Source organism: Phyllobates terribilis, unplaced genomic scaffold (genome assembly GCF_046119375.1).
Source record: "Phyllobates terribilis strain yellow unplaced genomic scaffold, ASM4611937v1 Scaffold_2__4_contigs__length_985480577, whole genome shotgun sequence".
Taxonomy (NCBI): domain Eukaryota; kingdom Metazoa; phylum Chordata; class Amphibia; order Anura; family Dendrobatidae; genus Phyllobates; species Phyllobates terribilis.
The window spans coordinates 103,431,377-103,451,380 of record NW_027362762.1 but is presented as its reverse complement, the minus strand read 5'-3'; the positions used below and the strand labels follow the sequence as shown (position 1 = coordinate 103,451,380).

The window sequence follows — 20,004 nt, the reverse complement described above, 5'->3', positions numbered from 1 at the left end:
TTCCTATGTATTCGTGTATTTTGACTTCTAACACAATATAATGCCGCTGCTTTCCCATTATATAGTTCTAGGTAATGTCACTGTTGTGCCAAATGTAAGCCACTTCTTGATGATCATCTTCACAGTAATCCATGGTAGATCTAATGCTTTGGAATTTTTTTTTGTACCCTTCTCCTGACTGAGAACTTTCAACAATGAGATCCCTTTGCTGTTTTGTAAGCTGTTTACAGGGCATGATTTTGCTTTAAATTTAAGAAAATGTCAGGAAAATCCTACTACAACAGCTAAACTTTATATGGTATTAGTCAGAATCGCTGTAAATGATGACAGCTGTGTACTGACTACTATTTAACATGAGTTTAAATGTGATTGGGGATGTGGTTGTGTTCAGATTTAGCCTATTATGAGAGGGTGTTCAAACTTATACAACCACATTATTTTAGTTTTGTTATTTTCATTCCTCCTACCCTGAAAAAATAACAAATGATTTCAGTTTGTTTCTCAATGGAGGGGTGACATTAAAGGTGGAAAAAGTTCTGAAATGATTCTTCTTGGTATGATTATTTTACACTACAAAAATCTTACCCTTTAGCAGGGGCGTGTAGACTTTTTATATCCACTGTATATTCTCACACATCTTTTTATTACAAACAGTAATCTTAACTATTGCTTTTGTCCCTGCAGCACAGCCAAGTACAGTGTGTTAACGTTCCTACCTCGATTCCTCTATGAACAGATCAGGAGAGCTGCCAACGCTTTCTTCCTCTTCATTGCCTTATTACAGGTAAAATATTCTATTTGACTTGCAAATGAGCTGATTGTGGGAGATATAAACACATTTGTATGGGAGGTTAGTCCCATATCTTTCCTCTGTCACATGCAAATTTGCATTGTCCAGTGTCAGTGATGTTCGACAATCTGCTTCTCTCTAGTCATGCCAACATTGCAGATGAACATGCAATATCTATTTGTGAGCTATGGCTTTAAATATGCTATTAAAGGAACGTCCTAAATGTATATTGCTACATACAAGGAAAACTTGGATAAGGTATGTGCATGTGATGTCTTTTTCAGGTGGAATCCCCCTGAAAAAGCACCGCAAAAAATGTAAAAACGACATTGTTGTGCACATGTTCAGTCTTTTGTTACTTCTTTAACTGCATAACAGTGTGGAAACCATGAAGTGGTGAAAAGAAGTAACATGAAGTATAGGGAAAAGACAAAAAAAACAAGCAAAGCTGTGTTTTTCTTGAATCGGTTTCGCCTAGGAAAAGCTTGGCTCCACCGTCGGAATTAAGAGCTGTGCACATCCCCTTACTTCCCCTCAAGCTGCTTGTTATTCCAACTTATTTAAATAGAGATCAATTTTGTAACCCTACAGGGATGTGGAATGACATTCGATGCAGATTTTTTAAGTCCTCAATGCAGCTTCTTTCAGCTCCAGCAGAATGGATGGGATTTGTAGAAATCTCATGCTGACTGTGCTTCTCCCCCCCCCCCCCTGCGTAAACTGACCTGCGGTGCGTTTTTTAAATCCGTAACATTTTCTCTTGCGGGTCCGCGGAGTTTTTTTTCTGTGCAGATTTTCCCCATAGACTTGAATAAGATGAGGAAAAGCCGCAGGTAATGTTTTTAGTGCGTTTCTGTAGAGGAAATGAACCAAAAACGCATGTAATCCTTACACGACTGTATCAATAAAGTTTAATCAAAGGAACGTAAAAGCATGTATCCAAATCAAATTATTTTTATATAAAACATGACATACCAAAAAAAGACAAAAATGACACCTGAAAAATGTGATAAAAACACAAGTAACTTAATTTAGCTCTTGGTGCAGAAAATCTGCACCAAATACTTATTGAGTGAAAGTAGCCTAAGAAGACGGAAAAGCCTAAACTCACCTCCAAGTGGCTTTTTTGCACTCCGTACTGTGTCTAGATGGAATATGAAGGTTTCAAGCAGTCAGCATTCACTGATTGACTGCAGTGGTCACTTGACGCTCTCTGCTGGATATTGAGTCTAGAACACATAGTATGAATGCTCAGGAGCAGCACCAGTCCATGAGTTGAAAATATGACTTTTTTTCCATTAAAGTTAAGGCCTCATTCACACATTTTTTGCATGCGAGTACTCTCCCTGTTTTTCACGAATAGTACTCGTACCTGTAATAGGGAATAGGGTCATTCCCAAAATCACATATCCATTTTTCATGGACTGAGTGGCCCTCACAAAATTGCAGAGACATGCCCGATTTTTATCAGGATCAAAATTGTCAATACAAGTCTATGCGTCCATGAAAAAATCGGACTGCACTCAGATGTCCTCCCACTGCGGTCTGATTTTCATCAGCCCAAGGGTACTTCTGATCAGTTCTGGTTCCTAGCTGCCCATTTAAAATTGTAGGCTTATAGCCCAAGAGTGGCATGAGGATAGGGACTCATCAGAAGGAGGTCACCTTGCCGTGGTTGATGGGCATACATGAATTGGCCAATTTATGAGTTTAGAGCCTTCATTTTTTGTAAGTACATTTTATTGAGCCGCAATGTAGTTTAGATCTCATCTTTCCTGTGTTTGCATATATATATAGGAGGCTGCTGTGTTCTCTTTTTATCCGATTTTCACAGACTGTTAGATAGGAGAAGGTGGACAAACTTTTTTTTTCACGCATGAGAAAAAGTGTTAAAACTCGGCTGAAACTCATTTGTGAAACTTAGTAAAAAAAAATTAATGTGTGAACTAGTGCTAACTTCTATAGTACCGAAGAACCAATTTAAAGGGTTTATCCATAGCTTTTTTTTTTTACTAGGGGTTTAAAAAGTAACAGCCAAGTAGTTGCTAACTACATGAATGCTCTACCTGACACCACTACAGTCGGTCACTAACTGCTCCTGCCGGCGATTCAGCTGCTCAATGTCAACAGAGCAGCTCTTCCTCTTCCCAACTGCTCTGTCGACAGGGCGTGACTGCTAACACCAGGCTGACTGACAACCACCTCCCTGCAGTTATGCAGCGGTCAATCAGCTTGTCTTCAGCAGTCAAGCCCCGTCAACAGAGCAGAGCGGGAAAGAAGCCGCTGAATCCCGAAGTCTCGTGCACACGTTGCTTATTTTTTTCCTTGCAGAATTGGTGCAGATTTAAATCTGCAGCATGTCGATTCTTTCAATGTTTTTGCTGCAAGTTTCACCCATACTAAAGAATGTGAAAAAATCTGCAAAAAAAACGAAACAAAAATGCATGTTTTTGCCACTGTTTTTTTTGGCAAGATGCAGAAATGGTGCACCAAATACTTAACAAGTGCGCATACCCCAAAAAAACTGCACCAAAATCGGCAATGTTTTTCTAAAAAGAAAAAAAATATTTTTTGAGACAATGATAGAAATAGGGCCCGCAAGTAGTAGAAGAACTGCCTTTCTATGTCCTTTTCCTTTTAAGGCCTCATTCAGATGTCTGTAATTTTTCTCGTCAGTAAAAACATGGACCGATTTTTTTTCTGGGTTTTGGCCCAGAGTTTCATCAGTGTTTGGTCCATATGTCAGTCATTGCTTCATCAATGATTTTCACGTATGTATCCTCCTATTCATTACCATGTTAATCACAGGCAGCACACGGATAACAATGTGTGCAGTCAGTAATTTGCGTGGACCCGTTGACTTACATGGGTAAGACTAGATCCGCATTGTCTTGTCCTCAAGTCTGATGAGACGACTGCACTCTGCAATTTTTTGCTCTACAAAACGTCACTGATAATGGAAGTATTTTTACTGCCTCTATTCATACATATGACAGGTATTATAATTAAGCTGTTATTAATTTTAATTTTTATTTTTTTAATTATACAGCAAATCCCTGATGTGTCTCCAACAGGAAGATACACCACCTTGGTGCCCTTAATTTTCATCCTGACTGTAGCTGGCATCAAAGAAATCATAGAGGACTATGTGAGTTTTATCCACCCTGCAGATTTTGCATCGTGTTTTTAGTTGATCTTTTATTATTGTTTTCACTGTGAAGTAGAAAGTGATGGCATATTCTTTAAATTGGAGCTTAAATGTATTTTAATCTGTGAAATCAAAGAAATTTGTAGCATTTTTAAATATTTTTTTTGTGCTTTTTTTTTTTCAAAATTTTTTCTACCTGGAAACAATCCACAAGTTGCGGTGGCTGGGTATGTTCTTATCTGTACTGTCCTAAGGTATATTCACAAGAATGTGCTGATCACATTAAAAAAATGACACCTCACACGACCAATGTTATTGAGTTGGGATGTTTATATGACCGTATGATCGAATGTCCGTGTGAAAAAAGTAGCAACGTGCAATTTTCTTTTCGGATGTATTTTTCGCCTATTGAAGTCTATGGGTTCGCCAAAAAAATTGTATCCCATACGGATCATCTTTATTGCATTTGATTCTGGATACATTGTCATTATTAACATAGGAAACTGTATTTGCTCTTGTAAACTACTGATGTATAAAAATAGACTATATGGATGGAATACAGAAGACAATACAGATGAAAAATTGTCAAAAATTTGAAGTTTTATTATATGCTCATGTGAACATAGCCTTATACTGTCTGTAATTTGTACATGCAGCATGGATGGCACCTGTGTTGGGTTTGTTCATAATGAATAGATATGGGAGAATCGATTTGCCGGACTCCGGTCCAGTAATCTGAGGTCCCTGGACCTTCTTACCACTGGCTCTTCTATTGATTAGTGTTACGCTCGCGCCCGGACTGATTGGCGTGAGTGTGATTAGTGATCCCACTGTACTATGAACCGAGGAGTGCCTGGAGGGGCGTAACTAAGTATCAACCCGATCCGACCAAGGTTGCACGGCGGCTCAGTCGACTCCGTGAACCAAGGAGGAACTGAGCAGAGGGACCAGGTGCTACTCCTGGTCAGACCCCGGTCACAGCTGTTGACCCACACCGAGGAATGCAGGAACAGGTAGGTTAGACTGGCATGTAGACAGGTGGGTACTGGCAAACACGGCTGGTATGCAGACAGGTGGATATTGACAGGCACAGCTGGTATGCAGACAGGTCGGCACTGGCAGGCGTGGCTGGCGTGCAGACAGGTGGGCACAGGCAGGCACGACTGACATGCAGAGAGGCGGGTACTGGCAGGTAGAAACGCAGGCAGGATAGGGACCTGTACAGACTGGGACACAGGAACGGAGCCGCAGGTGCGGTAGATGAGCAGAGCAGAGCAAAACCCGCAGATGCGGTAGACAAGCTGAGCAGAGCAAAACCCGCAGATGCGGTAGACAAGCTGAGCAGAGCAAAACCCGCAGATGCGGTAGACAAGCTAAGCAGAGCTAAACCCGCAGATTCGGTAGACAAGCTGAGCAGAGCAAAACCCGCAGATGCGGTAGACAAGCTGAGCAGAGGAAAACCCGCAGACGCGGTAGACAAGCAGAGCAGAGCAAAACCGCAGGTGCGGAGAACAAGTAGAGCGGAGCAAAACCGCAAGCTCGGTGAACAAGCAGAGCAGAGCAAAACCGCAGGTGCAGTAAATAAGCGGAGCAGAGCAGAACCGCCAGAGTGGTGAACAAGCAGAGCAGAATAGAACCGCAGGTGCGGTAACCAAGCGGAGCAGAGCGGAACGGCCAGAGCGGTGAACAAGCAGAACAGAACGGAGCAGAAAGTGAAGGCAGACAAGACTGGGCTCTGTTCACATAGAACAGACTGGAAAATACAGGAAAATGGTTAGAACACAGGAGGTAGATACAGAGGAAGGGAAAGGGGACAAGCAGAACCAGATACACACAAGGTACAGACAATGAAGTAGCGAGTGGACACAAAACTCACAAACAGAAGTACAGAGACAACAAGTTGGAGTTAGGTGCAGGTTCAGACACTGCAGGAAAAGGGAAGATTCGGACATAGAGACAAACAAGTAACGGGCTAGGACACTGTTCAGACAGGAACTGAACCGGGAATAATATACAGGAACGAGCCTGGGAACTCAGCCCCCAGGGTGGCGGAAACAGACTAGAAGTCAGAGATACAGGTAGTGTCCCTGGGTACTCGGCCCCCAGGGTGGCGGAAACAGAGTCAGGACAGGACTTCACAACTAACAGTTGCACAGAACACAGACTGTAAGAAAGTGTTGCTCAGGCACCTCCCACTGGGTGGAGGGGGTTTAAGTATCCAGTGACTCACAGCAATAGGCTGGGGACACATTAGGACTGTTCACACAGTAGCTATAAGAAACAAGCAGAAAGCCGCACCGACGCCCTAAGCAATCAGACAAGAGACATGGACAGAGCAGGTACTGGAGCAAAGAGTGCAGCATGGACTGACAGGTAAGATTGCGGTCTTGCATAGTGGGAGGTGGTGCACTATGCAATCACGCCGCCAGGGATGTTACAATTAGCCAGGCTGGTGCAACATCGTGTGCGCGTTACTCTGTAGTGATGATGTCACGCCAGCCCGGCTAATCAAAGGAAGAGCTGGGAATGCCGGGCGGTAAGAAAATTCCCATCCAGCAGTCGCAGACTACTGACCTGGCCGATAGACCAAAGTCCTATGAGTCGATTCTCCCATATCTACAGTACAGACCAAAAGTTTGGACACACCTTCTCATTTAAAGATTTTTCTGTATTTTCATGACTTTGAAAATTGTACATTCACACTGAAGGCATCAAAACTATGAATTAACACATGTGGAATTATATACTTAACAAAAAAGTGTGAAAGAACTGAAAATATGTCTTATATTCTAGGTTCTTCAAAGTAGCCACCTTTTGCTTTGATGACTGCTTTGCACACTCTTGGCATTCTCTTGATGAGCTTCAATCGCTACAAAGAAACTGGCCCACATGAGGACCACCCCAGGAAAGGAAGACCAAGAGTCACCTCTGCTTCTGAGGATAAGTTTATCCGAGTCACCAGCCTCAGAAATCGCAGGTTAACAGCAGCTCAGATTTGAGACCAGGTCAATGCCACACAGAGTTCTAGCAGCAGACACATCTCTACAACAACTGTTAAGAGGAGACTTTATGCAGCAGGCCTTCATGGTAAAATAGCTGCTAGGAAACCACTGCTAAGGATAGGCAACAAGCAGAAGAGACTTGTTTGGGCTAAAGAACACAAGGAATGGACATTAGACCAGTGGAAATCTGTGCTTTGGTCTGATGAGTCCAAATTTGAGATCTTTGGTTCCAACCACCGTGTCTTTGTGTGACGCAGAAAAGGTGAACGGATGGACTCTACATGCCTGGTTCCCACCGTGAAGCATGGAGGAGGAGGTGTGATGGTGTGGGGTTGCTTTGCTGGTGACACTGTTGGGGATTTATTCAAAATTGAAGGCATACTGAACCAGCATGGCTACCACAGCATCTTGCAGCGGCATGCTATTCCATCCGGTTTGCGTTTAGATGGACCATCATTTATTTTTCAACAGGACAATGACCCCAAACACACCTCCAGGCTGTGTAAGGGCTATTTGACCAAGAAGGAGAGTGATGGGGTGCTACGCCAGATGACCTGGCCTCCACAGTCACCAGACCTGAACCCAATCGAGATGGTTTGGGGTGAGCTGGACCGCAGAGTGAAGGCAAAAGGGCCAACAAGTGCTAAGCATCTCTGGGAACTCCTTCAAGATTGTTGGAAGACCATTTCCGGTGACTACCACTTGAAGCTCATCAAGAGAATGCCAAGAGTGTGCAAAGCAGTCATCAAAGCAAAAGGTGGCTACTTTGAAGAACCTAGAATATGAGACATATTTTCAGTTGTTTCACACTTTTTTGTTAAGTATATAATTCCACATGTGTTAATTCATAGTTTTGATGCCTTCAGTGTGAATGTACAATTTTCATAGTCATGAAAATACAGAAAAATCTTTAAATGAGAAGGTGTGTCCAAACTTTTGGTGTGTACTGTAGTAACAAATCAAGTTAGCTACAAATTTTCCAAAAATATAAAATCTGACAGTTCTGGGATTCGATTTGGCCAGCAGTCCGACATTTTGCTGGAATCTTTAGAAGTAAAAACGTTGCACTCACCTGTCCTAAGCCCACCCTCCCTTGACTCCTTATTTCCCCTCCTCCACCTCTTACATAGTCCTCCTCGTGGGCCTTTGGTTGTTCTATTGCTTAGGCCCACATGGCTCAGTATTGGAAGAACAGAAGAGACCCACGCAGAGTATCTAAAAGCTGAGCCGTAAATAGTCAAGTGAAGGCCTAGGACAGGTGAGGATAATGTTTTGTTTTTGTTTGTTTTTTTATCCCCTATCCTTCCCACCATTTATTACGCTTTGGATCTGTAAAGACCTTTTAGAGCATAATAAATGTCATTGTACAGCAATCTGGACACTTTCATTTTGGACTAAATTTTATTCGGTCCATAGTGAATCTGCCTACCAAACTGAGCAAATCTGCCCGAAATGAATTTTGAGTGATTCGCTTATTTCAATCAGGGAACCCATTATTGTAATGTGTGCATTTTCTCCAAGAATCAGATAAAACTCTGACATGGCCCCATATCTTAGCTCGCATGCTTTGAAAAATAGTCATGTAAATGAGCCCTAACTCTTACATGAAGCTGGGAAATCTTGGGGAAGTAGTGGGATTGTAATCTGTAGTGAGTGCAACCTGCCAACTTGTTTTTAATCTGAAATTGTCCCGATTGATCGATCACTGACTTGATCTTTTCTGTTTTTCATAAAGAAGCGAAGGATAGAATTTGCCTATGGATTAGACAGTGATATCTATTAGACTATATGAACATCATATAGGTTATCCCCCCTCAGGACCACCTCTGCGAGCAAGAGTACCATTCCACTATTCTGCAATAGGTTGCTCTAATTAACTCATATTGCTAGATTTTTCCTGCAGTGGTCGCTGCACAGTAAATGCCTAATGGGCCAAATGTCTTGGCAGTGATGGTGAACCTCTTAAGGACCGAGTACCCAAACTGCAACCCAAAACCCACACTTATCGCAAGGGGCCAACACGGCAATCTAACCTGAATACTGAGGTTTTTTCCCTCATCTTGGTATAATATCCTCATCCTGATATAATGTCCCTCATCCTGGTATAATGTCTCCATCCTGGTATAATGTCTTCATTCTGGTACAATGTTCCCCATCCTAGTATAATGTCCCCCATTCTGATATAATGTTCCCCATCCTGGTATAATGTATCCATTCTGGTACAATGTCCCCCATCCTAGTATAATATCCTCATCCTGGTACAATGTCCTCCATCCTGGTATAATGTCCCCCATCCTGGTATAATATCCTCATGCTGTTATAATCTCCCCCATCCTGGTATAATGCCCCCAATCTTAGTATACTGTCCCCCATTCTGATATACTGTCCCCCATTCTGGTATAATGTCCCCCATCCTGAAATAATATACTCATTCTGTTATAATCTCCCCCATCCTGGTATAATGTCCTCCATCCTGGTATAATGTCCCCAATCCTAGTATAATATCCTCATCCTGGTATAATGTCCCCCGTCCTGGTATAATGTCCCCCATCCTAGTATAATATCCTCATCCTGGTATAATGTCCCCCGTCCTGGCATAATGACCTTCATCTTAGTATAATATCCTCATTCTGGTATAATGTCCCCCGTCCTGGTATAATGTCCCCCATTTTAGTATAATATCCTCATTCTGGTATAATGTCCCCAATCTTAGTATAATATCCTCATTCTGGTATAATGTCCCCCGTCCTGGTATAATGTTCCCCATCTTAGTATAATATCCTCATTCTGGTATAATTTCCCCCGTCCTGGTATAATGTCCCCCATTTTAGTATAATATCCTCATTCTGGTATAATGCCCCCCATCCTGGTCCCCTTCTGTTTTTCTCCAGCACAGAAAAAAGAAACAAATAATTCTACTCACCTTTCTTCATTCCCACACTGCACGGCGTCCTCTTGTGTAGCCGGCGTAGGAGCCGGCAGCTGATTTCTGTGTGCCGGTATGGGCAGCACACAGGGCCAGCGTCAGCACCCGGCGCACCCGGGCAAGTGCCGGGGCCCTGAGCAGGCGGGGGGGGCCCACACGCCGTCGGGCACCCCGCCGCGCTATGGGACCCGTGAGCGGTGCGGTGCCGATGTCATCGCCCGCTTTCCCCCGTTTGCTCAGGGCCCCGGCAGCCATCACAATACTTACCTCTCCCCGTGCCTCCGCAGCAGCTCCGGTCTCTTCCGCTGCTGCACTGTGACGTCTCAGGTCAGAGGGCGCGGTGACGTCTCTACACCGCGCTCTCTCCTGAGCCATCACAGCGCAGAGCGGGAAGACGCCGGCGCGGGTGAGGGGTCTGGAGCAGCGGCAGCAGGTGAGAAGTGAGGTGAGTATTTTTTTTTTTGTATGGAGGCATGGGGCATTATAAGGGGGGGGGTGACATCCTGCATGGGGCATTATAAGGGGGGGGGGTGACATCCTGCATGGGGCATTATAAAGGGGGGGGTGACATCCTGCATGGGGCATTATAAGAGAGGGGGGGCTGACATCCTGCATGGGGCATTATATGGGGGGGGTGACATCCTGCATGGGGCATTATATGTGGGGGAAGTGACATCCTGCATGGGGCATTATATGGGGGGTGACATCCTGCATGGGACATTATAAGGGACGGGGGTGTGACATCCTGCATGGGGCATTATAAGGGAGGTGGAGGTGTGACATCCTGCATGGGGCATTATATTGGGGGAACAGCCTGCATGGGGCATTATAAGGGAGGGGGGTGACATCCTGCATGGGGCATTATAAGGGAGGTGGGGGTGTGACATCCTGCATGGGGCATTATATTGGGGGGAACAGCCTTCATGGGGCATTATAAAGGAGGGGGGTGACATCCTGCATGGGGCATTATAAGGGAGGTGGGGGTGTGACATCCTGCATGGGGCATTATATTGGGGGGAACAGCCTGCATGGGGCATTATAAGGGAGGGGGGGTGACATCCTTCATGGGGCATTATAAGGGAGGGGGTGTGTGACATCCTTCATGGGGCATTATAAGGGAGGGGGGTGTGACATCCTGCATGGGGCATTATAAGGGAGGGGGGGTGTGACATCCTTCATGGGGCATTATAAGGGAGGTGGGGGTGTGACATCCTGCATGGGGCATTATATGGGGGGGGAACAGCCTGCATGGGGCATTATAAGGGAGGGGGGGTGACATCCTGCATGGGGCATTATAAGGGAGGTGGGGGTGTGACATCCTGCATGGGGCATTATAATGGAGGGGGGTGTGTGACATCCTTCATGGGGCATTATAAGGGAGGGGGGTGTGTGACTTCCTTCATGGGGCATTATAAGGGAGGGGGTGTGACAGCCTGCATGGGGCATTATAAGGGAGGGGGGTGTGTGACATCCTTCATGGGGCATTATAAGGGAGGTGGGGGTGTGACATCCTGCATGGGGCATTATATGGGGGGAACAGCCTGCATGGGGCATTATAAGGGAGGGGGGGTGTGTGACATCCTGCATGGGGCATTATATGGGGGGGTGGTGACATCCCGCATTGGGCATTATAAGGGAGGGGGGTGTGTGACATCCTTCATGGGGCATTATAAGGGGGGTGACATCCTGCATGGGGCATTATAAGCGAGAGGGAGGTGTGACATCCTGCATGGGGCATTATATGGGGGGGAGAGGTGACATCCTGTATGGGGCATTATAAAGGAGGGGGTGGTGTGACATCCTGCATGGGGCATTATAAGCGAGGGGCGGGTGTGACATCCTGCATGGGACATTATATGGGGGGGAGGGTGTGTGACATCCTGCGTGGGGCATTATAAGCGAGGGAGGGGGGTGACATCCTGCATGGGGCATTATAAGGGAGGGGTGTGTCACATCCTTCATGGGGCATTATATGGGAGGTGGGGGGTGTGTGACATCCTGCATGGGGCATTATTAGGGAGGGGGGTGGTGTGACATCCTGCATGGGGCATTATAAGGGGGGGGGGGTGACATCCTTCATGGGGTATCATAAGGGAGGGGGGTGTGACATCCTGCATGGGGTATTATAAGGGGGGTGACATCCTACATGGGGCATTATATGGGGGCAACAGCCTGCATGGTGCATTATATGGGGGGAACAGCCTGAGTGGGTGCATTATGTGGGGGGAACAACCTGTGTGGGGCATTATGTGGGGGGAACAGCCTGCATGAGGCATTATGTGGGGGGAACAGCCTGCATGAGGCATTATGTGGGGGCACAGCCTGAATGGAGCGTTATATGGGGGCCAGTATCCTGTATGGAGCGTTATATGGGGGCCAGTATCCTGTATGGAGCGTTATATGGGAGCCAGTATCCTGTATGTAGCGTTATATGGGGGCCAGTATTCTGTATGGAGCCTTATATGGGGACCAGTATTCCGTATGGGGCCTTATATGGGGGCCAGTATTCTGTATGGAGCGTTATATGGGGGCCAGTATTCCGTATGGAGCCTTATATGGGGACCAGTATTCCGTATGGAGCCTTATATGGGGACCAGTATTCCGTATGGGGCCTTATATGGGGGCCAGTATTCTGTATGGAGCGTTATATGGGGGCCAGTATTCCGTATGGAGCCTTATATGGGGGCCAGTATTCTGTATGGAGCGATTCGCCGGTTTTTGAGCTATTGTGGAATTTACAATAGATATCGCTCATGTAATGTAAGAAGTGAAATCTTGCATTGTACTATATATATATTTCTCTGTGGTATCTGTGCATCATGAATTGTGGTATGTGTTAAAGGGGCCCACTTAGACTCTTTCGCCCGGGGCCCACAAAAACCTGGAGCCGACCCTGGCAGCACATGACGTCACTGCCATGCGCCACTGACATGCAGACGTCAACTGCTGGCCTCTGATCGTCCGGTGATGTGTATTGCAGCGCAGTGACCTGGCGGGGCTCTGCACTGCAATACATTTTACCTGCAATGTGCATCCTCGGGTGAAATTGGCATCTGCAGGCCACCCTCTCATACGGGTCCGGATGCCCCTGGATGCTGGAGTGCTGGGGCGACGGTGCGCATGTCTACAGAGAGGGCTCTTAGTGCCCCTCTGCCACCCGTACCATAGGTTCGCCACCACTGGTCTAGGGAGTCAAGAGCAGAAATGAGTCTCTGTGATGAGACCATAGGTGGACATACCTTTAGTGCAACCTGTGCAGCTGCACAGGGGCCCAAGAGGTACAGCGGCCAATTGTCACTTCCAATGCAGCATGCAACCTCTGTCACAGACATATTATTGGACTGCAGAGGGCCAATATACTGCTCTTGCAGAGGGGCCCTCTACTGTCTGTTTCTGCCCCTGGATGAGACGACTCCTCTTGCAAGGTGCAGGTGCAGCCTCCATGAATGCATTGTCTAGTAGACGATTAATCAATGACAATATCTGTCTGTTGTGCTTTCCTGCACGAATCCACCATTGTTCTTTCCTAATAACCACATGTTAGGTGTTCTCAGTCGTGTGTCAGCACAGCCTCCAGCAATGAACTGCACAGTTTGCTGTTTTTGCTGTCAGTAATTGTGGATAAATGGGGCATCCTGGCACCTGGAGTGTTGTTGTGTTGGAAGGGATTAGCGGGATTTGTGATTAGAGTGCATTTATACCAGGGCTGGAGGTAAAGTCATCAATGTTAATTAGATTTTTGATTTGTGAAAGGCGTGTATGATCTCCGTATGTGATGCTCTTGTCTGTCTCATAGGACAGCAGCACTTAACCGGATTAATTTGTGGATCGTTTTACCTCTGTCAGTCACTGATCTGCTAATTGTAACACATTCAGTGTTCTTCTAATGATCTGCCAGATGATTGGATTTCACAGTCCAGTGTAGACGTTATAACACACGATGTTCCCGCTCCTCATAACCACCTGTATAATAAATAGCTCTGCTTCCATGGCTGGAAGCAGAGTGGATTATTCTGCTGCTGATTTAGCTGCAAATCCATTGCAAATGCAAATGGAATTTTGGATGCTGATTTTCATCCAGATTTACTGCAGTTTTTTTTTTCACTTTCATTATTCCTTTCCTTTTCCCAACAACTATAACTTTTTTTTTTATATTTCCTCCGACACAGCCGTATAAGGTCTTGTTTTTTTTGCGGCATGAGGTATAGTTTTGAATGACACCATTTTACCATTCATAGTACTGGAAATGGAAAAAAAAAAATCCAAGTGAGTTGAAATTGTGAAAAAAAAAAATAGTTTTTTTGTTTTGTTTTTACAGTATTCATTGTCTGGTAAAAAAAACACTTATCAGCATAATTCTCCAGGTGTGCATGATTACGGAGATATCAAACTTATGTAGTTTATTTTTTTATTTAATTGGTGAAAAAAAATATTTCACTTGTGGGTTTGCTATATTTTTTTTACATTGAAATGTTGCTATGCACACCTACAAAAAAAGTGAAAAAAACAAAACAAAACAGCGTTTCTGCTTGAAAAGCTGCTCCAAATTTGACTAATGAATCAATGGCAACAGAAAAGATATGCAAAAAAAAATAATTAAAACAATTCACAGCCCCACACGAAAAAAAAAGGATAAAATATAGATTTTTTTTAGGTTTTTGGACTTGAAAATTTTCATCCAGAAAAACCCAAGTCATAAAACTTTGGGCCCAATTCATTATTGCTTTTGTGCCTTTTTTGTCTAGTTTCTGGTGTTTTTCACCAGTTTTTAATTTGCGCCTTCTTCTTCTTCTTTGCATTTGTGCATTTTTAAAGTTCATTTTCTAAGTGTTTGCCTGTTTGTTTTTTTTTCTTATGTTCAACACAGTAGGCCAAGTTTAGAGTTTCCAGATGTCTTCGCAAAATTTGTCGCAAACGTACCCCATTCCCCCCATCCCTCTATTAATTTTATGTGCACCTGAAATTTTGGTGCAAATTTTTCACCATTTTAGTATAACAAACAACTTTTTGCTCTAAAATGTCACAAAATAGATCAAGAACAAAAGTAGAGATCATTTTATATTTTGTGCAAATATTCATTTTGCTAAAATCCGGTCAGTGATCCTGTTCCTGGTTTTGACTGCTGTTGCTGCCCTCATTTTCATGGTGTCAGAGGTAGCAGGAGAGTGGGAGATTGTACACACATCTGTGATGGAGAAGAGAAAAGGGTCTTCCCCAAAGGCTATAGACCTGGAGGAAAGTACATGAAGAGGAAATAAGTGCAGGATAGAAGCTGTGCTGATATGAGATAATGAAGACAACAGCAGCCTGGAAACACACAGACCTCACATCCAGCCTATATTACTGGGAGGGACTCTGCCACAAGAGAAAAAAATTAAAGGCGTCCTTTAATACCAACGTGCCAAGACTACTTTCAGCCCGTCACAGCACTACAATTAGTCTATGGGGATCTACACAACTTCAGATTTTTGGGGGCATGTGTACTCCACTTCATTTTCATTTTGCCAAAAACATCTTTTTTTTTTTCAAGTGGAAGATATTTCAGAAAACTCCTTTCCTCTGGGGCGTTTTTAACTTGAAGTGTCTTTTTTTTTTTGGTTGTTTTCTGCCGCTTTTTCAATGTTATTGACCACTGGCAGTTTATGGTTGTTATTTTCCAGAATTTTTGGGGCACATTTTTTACTGTTGTTTTCTGGATATCTTCTTGGTGTCTTTTGAGCCTTCTCGTTTACCTCTATTGGAAATATGGTGCAACTTCAGAGTGGAAGATGTCTGAAGAATGCTCAAGTCACTACTCTGAACTACTTGGCTTCTTTGGAAACCTGAAGCAGTTAAAAGACGCTCAAAAACCTGAACATATGAACAACATGTCTTTTTTTTTTACATAATATCTTATACAGAAGTATTATATATAAAACAAAAGTAAGATAATTTTTTTTTCAGTTTATACAATGCAAGCTCCAGTTTTATTAATGATAATAAAAAAAAAATTGTTCTCCCACCAAAAAAACCCCCACTAAAATATAAAACTTTTATTTTCGAGTCCAATTAGACAATTCGTTGATGTAATGTAAAAATATTGAACCATCTTCTGTAAGTGTAATTTTTTCTTTTTTGGCACACCAATGACGAATTTGAGCAACGCCACAGTATAGGAAAAGCTATAAAGCTCACGGACGACAACAATGCTCTTCTCAACCCTAAACAGACTATTAAAAAATATACTGCGATGGAAATTATGGGTCCAATCTATACTAGAATTTTTTTATGATCTTTGTCATGTCCAGGAAAGGATTTGGCTAATTTTAAAGCGAAATGTTAATCCTATTAGTGAGTTGTAAGCTGTAGATCGGAAATGAATAAACCACAGATTATTGTTTGAAAAATGTACACATGAACCCGAGTGTCGAAAACTTTAAAGGATTTCCGGATTTCATACTGGAGAACAATACATCCATACCATTATTGATGGTAAGAGCCCATCATGAGACATCATTAATCATAAACTCCACATGTGTGAATGTAATTAATGCGGATTCTCTATATGTACTGTAGATGGGGGGCTTTCTGCAGAGTTTGGTGCAGAATCATCGTCAAAGGGAAATGGATCTACTATTCTAAATATGTATTATATGGTTATTATTAATAATTAACATTTGTATATGTGTAAAATATTAGATTTTTTCATATATATTCTCTATATATCTATGTGTATATTCTATGATTGATTACTGTCAACTCCCCTTTCTTTTACTCTGTACAGAAAAGACACAAGGCGGACAATACTGTTAATAACAAGAGAACAATCGGTACGTGGACGACATTATGGAAAATCTGTCTTTGTTGTCCATAACAACCAATCACAGCGCAGCTTTTATTTCACATTCTGCCCTTGAAAAATGAAAGTGGTGCTGTAATTGGTTGCTACTGGCAGCAAAGAAGACAGGTTTTCCTTAGGCAGCCTCATAAATCTGCATTTATATGTATGTATGTATGTATTGTTTATATATACAGTCATGGACGATGGCTTCTAGAAGTATGTTTGAGGTCATTGTCCTGCTGGAAGACCTATGATCTAGGACATAGTCCCATTGTCACAGGTGTAAGGAGCTCACTGTTGCCAGCTTGGTTCTGTAATAAGGCTCCTCCATTATAACAAGTCAGTCAGTTCATGACATTTCTTCCCTCTTAAACATTCCACCATAACCTGTGAATTGTATAATTGAAAAGTGGAAGGAACCGAAGCAACTCAACAAGGACCACAACGAGGAAATCACGAAAAGTTAGAGCGGGATCATCGCATGTCCCTGCCGAGAGCTTCATGACATGCAGCCTTACATCACCAAGCACAATGCCAAGCATCGGATGGAGTGATGTAAACTGAATTCTGCATCAGTGGAAATGTGTTCTGTGTTGATTGACGGATTACCTTCTCTATCTGGAATCTGATGGACGGGTCTGGGTTTGGGGAATGCCAGGAGAACGTTACCTGCCTGACAGCTGTAAAGATTGATTTAGATGGGAGAATGCTATGGGTTTCTTTTCGGGGTCTGCATCAGCCCTTGAGTTCCTGTGAAGGGAAATCTTAATGCTTTAGCAAACAAGACATTTCGGACAAATGTAGGCTTCCAACTCTGTGGGACCACTTTGGGGAAGAGCCTTTTCTATTCCACTTGACCGTGCCCAGTGCACAAAGCAAGTAACATAAAGTTATGGTTGGAAGAATTTCGAGTAGAAGGTAATGATCAGTCTCACAGAGTCTTAGGGTGCTTTTACTCTGCGTTCAGGACCCGATCGGTGGCCCTGTTGAAGCTAACGTCCGAACGCCCCTGCAAAACGTGATTCGGACATATGCGCTGATGGGGCCATAGACTGTAATGGTGCTGAGAGAGCAAATGTGCGCTCTGACGTGCATCGTTTTTGGATGTGTACAATTACTGGAGGCGGCAACTCAGACGTAGTAGACTGTGTGTGGCTGTCTGCCTCCAGCAGGTGTAAATGCCCGATAATGATGCACGACAGAGTGCACATTCGCTCTGTCGGCACCATTATAGTGTATGGACCCTTCGGCGCATATGCCCGAACCCATTTCGCTGGGGGTTCGGAGGTAAGCCCCGACTGAGCCACTGAACGGGTGTCTGAATACAGTGTGAAAGCACACTTAAAAAGAATATTTTGAGAAAAGTGATAGTAGATGTGTTGGGAAACATGTTTTTTTGGCACTTATTAATATATAAGTGTTGGGGCTCATGCCTATGTCCGTGCAAATTGGTCCGAGATCATACTGCTGTGCACTGACTGGCCACGGCTCTCCTGACCCGAGCGTGACTGCCTCATAGAAGTACATGAAGCTCTCGTGCTCCGGTAAGGAAACTCGTGACCAGTTAATGCATTGCGGTTTGATCTTGGACCGATATGCACGGACGTCTGAATGGGCCATAACAGGTTCTCCTTCTGGACTTGCTAGTGTAGTTTTCATTACAGACTGCAAAGTTCTGCTGTTCACAGTATGGCTGCTGGTGGAGGAGCATCTGGCCAACCTGTCCATCAGCCTCCTCCAATTAAAACCACTGCACATGAAGAGGCTGATGGACATATTTGTTCACATGTTTCTCCATCAGCAGCCATATTGTGGACAGGAGATATGTGCAGTCAGTGAGGAGGTTACGCTACACTACCAAGTACAGAAGGAGAACCTGTCATCATGTCCCTAGCATATTTGTTAAAATAAAGTGTGCAACCTCTTTAAAAAAATATATAATTATCACTTTCTTTTTTTAGATTTAAGCTGACATTTAACATTTGTGCTTTTTTTTTGCAGTTTTACGAGGAGGTACATGGCAGAATGTGATATGGAGAGAGGTACATACATTCATGCTATCCTTTTTATAAGACGGAGGATAATTCTTTAGCTGTCACTTCTACAAAGCGGATGCATTAGTTGAGTGTCTGTGTGTCATGTATCTGCATATCTCGCTGTTCACAGTCAGGGATTCTGACTTATCTCCTCTGCACAAGACACATCAATAATAAATCTACGCACGGCTTCTATAGAATAACTGTCACTTATATGGAAACTCCAAAAAAAAGATGTTCTGAGGTAGACATCTATTTGTTTATTTTTTACTAATTAGTCAAACATTTTATAATTTTTATTCATAAAATATTGGTTCCCGTGCTGGAAAGTCTTACTATGCACTCATACATCCTATATGTGAACCACAAATAGATTATTACATAAAGAGTAGATGTATGTGGTCCATTGAGTTAACTCTACGAGTAAGTGCACCTTGGACAGCACCAACCATCCATACATCACCAGTCTCTGGCCCGGGGACTGCAACGGCATATTTGTCTCATGAATGTTACCTCTGTTCATCAGAACTGTTAGGACAGATCCTATCTTTGACCTAGAATGGAAAGCTGCTTTTTAAAAATGGCACCTGCCCTGGCAGACTCTGTTCATGTATTATATGGCATCTGCTCATGTCTGACTATGACTAGGTGGCCCACCGTAATGTCAGGTGTAGTCAGTTTGGTGGCTCCTATATGAAACAGTTTTTTATGGTGATGTCAAGTAGTATTCAGGTGAGAATATTCTTCATTTTGCTATTACTTTTCTAAAAATTACTGAAATCAAGAATATATTATAGAATTTGGATGCTACTCACTAACACTAATACATGTGTACAATGAAGTGGTAATCAACAGCAATGAGGAACTAAAGCCACTGACCAACTAATACTCAAACCCCCGACTGGCGTGCACCATTCTGCCAGAAACTAGGCCTTGTGATAAAATCAATCATTACTTATGGTGAAAAATGTTATTTCATTTTTTTTTATACAGTATATATCCCAACAAATGTGTTCTGTTTCCTATGTATGAACAGATTTTTGAATAGAGGTGAGCAAATCAATCAGTAACAAATCAATTTCCCTAAAATTTTCGATTCTAGATAATCCGAAATTTTGGAAATTTCACATTCACTAATCCATTTTGCTGTTTTCTTCTGAAGGCCAATAATTGTTTAAAATAATTAAATATATTATACACACCTATCCTGGGCCCTAACTTCTCCTTACACCGTGTCACGCTAGTAACTCGCACGCCCTCTCAACGCTGTCCTACTCAATGC

The 20,004-nt window shown here is 43.4% G+C and overlaps 1 protein-coding gene across 4 annotated transcripts in view; it reads left to right on the top strand.

Annotated features, from left to right (window-relative positions):
- Positions 1 to 20,004, top strand: part of ATP8A2 (ATPase phospholipid transporting 8A2) — a 999,149-nt gene that overhangs the window by 207,281 nt on the left and 771,864 nt on the right. For 3 of the 4 annotated variants that reach the window (XM_073662455.1, XM_073662456.1, XM_073662454.1), the window contains 4 exons: positions 685 to 784; positions 3,840 to 3,938; positions 16,630 to 16,675; positions 18,688 to 18,728. In XM_073662455.1, the coding sequence (XP_073518556.1) occupies positions 685 to 784; positions 3,840 to 3,938; positions 16,630 to 16,675; positions 18,688 to 18,728 (286 nt within the window). Of the gene's footprint in view, positions 1 to 684; positions 785 to 3,839; positions 3,939 to 16,629; positions 16,676 to 18,687; positions 18,729 to 20,004 lie in introns of those variants that run through there. The other variant, XM_073662457.1, reaches the window with a different exon arrangement.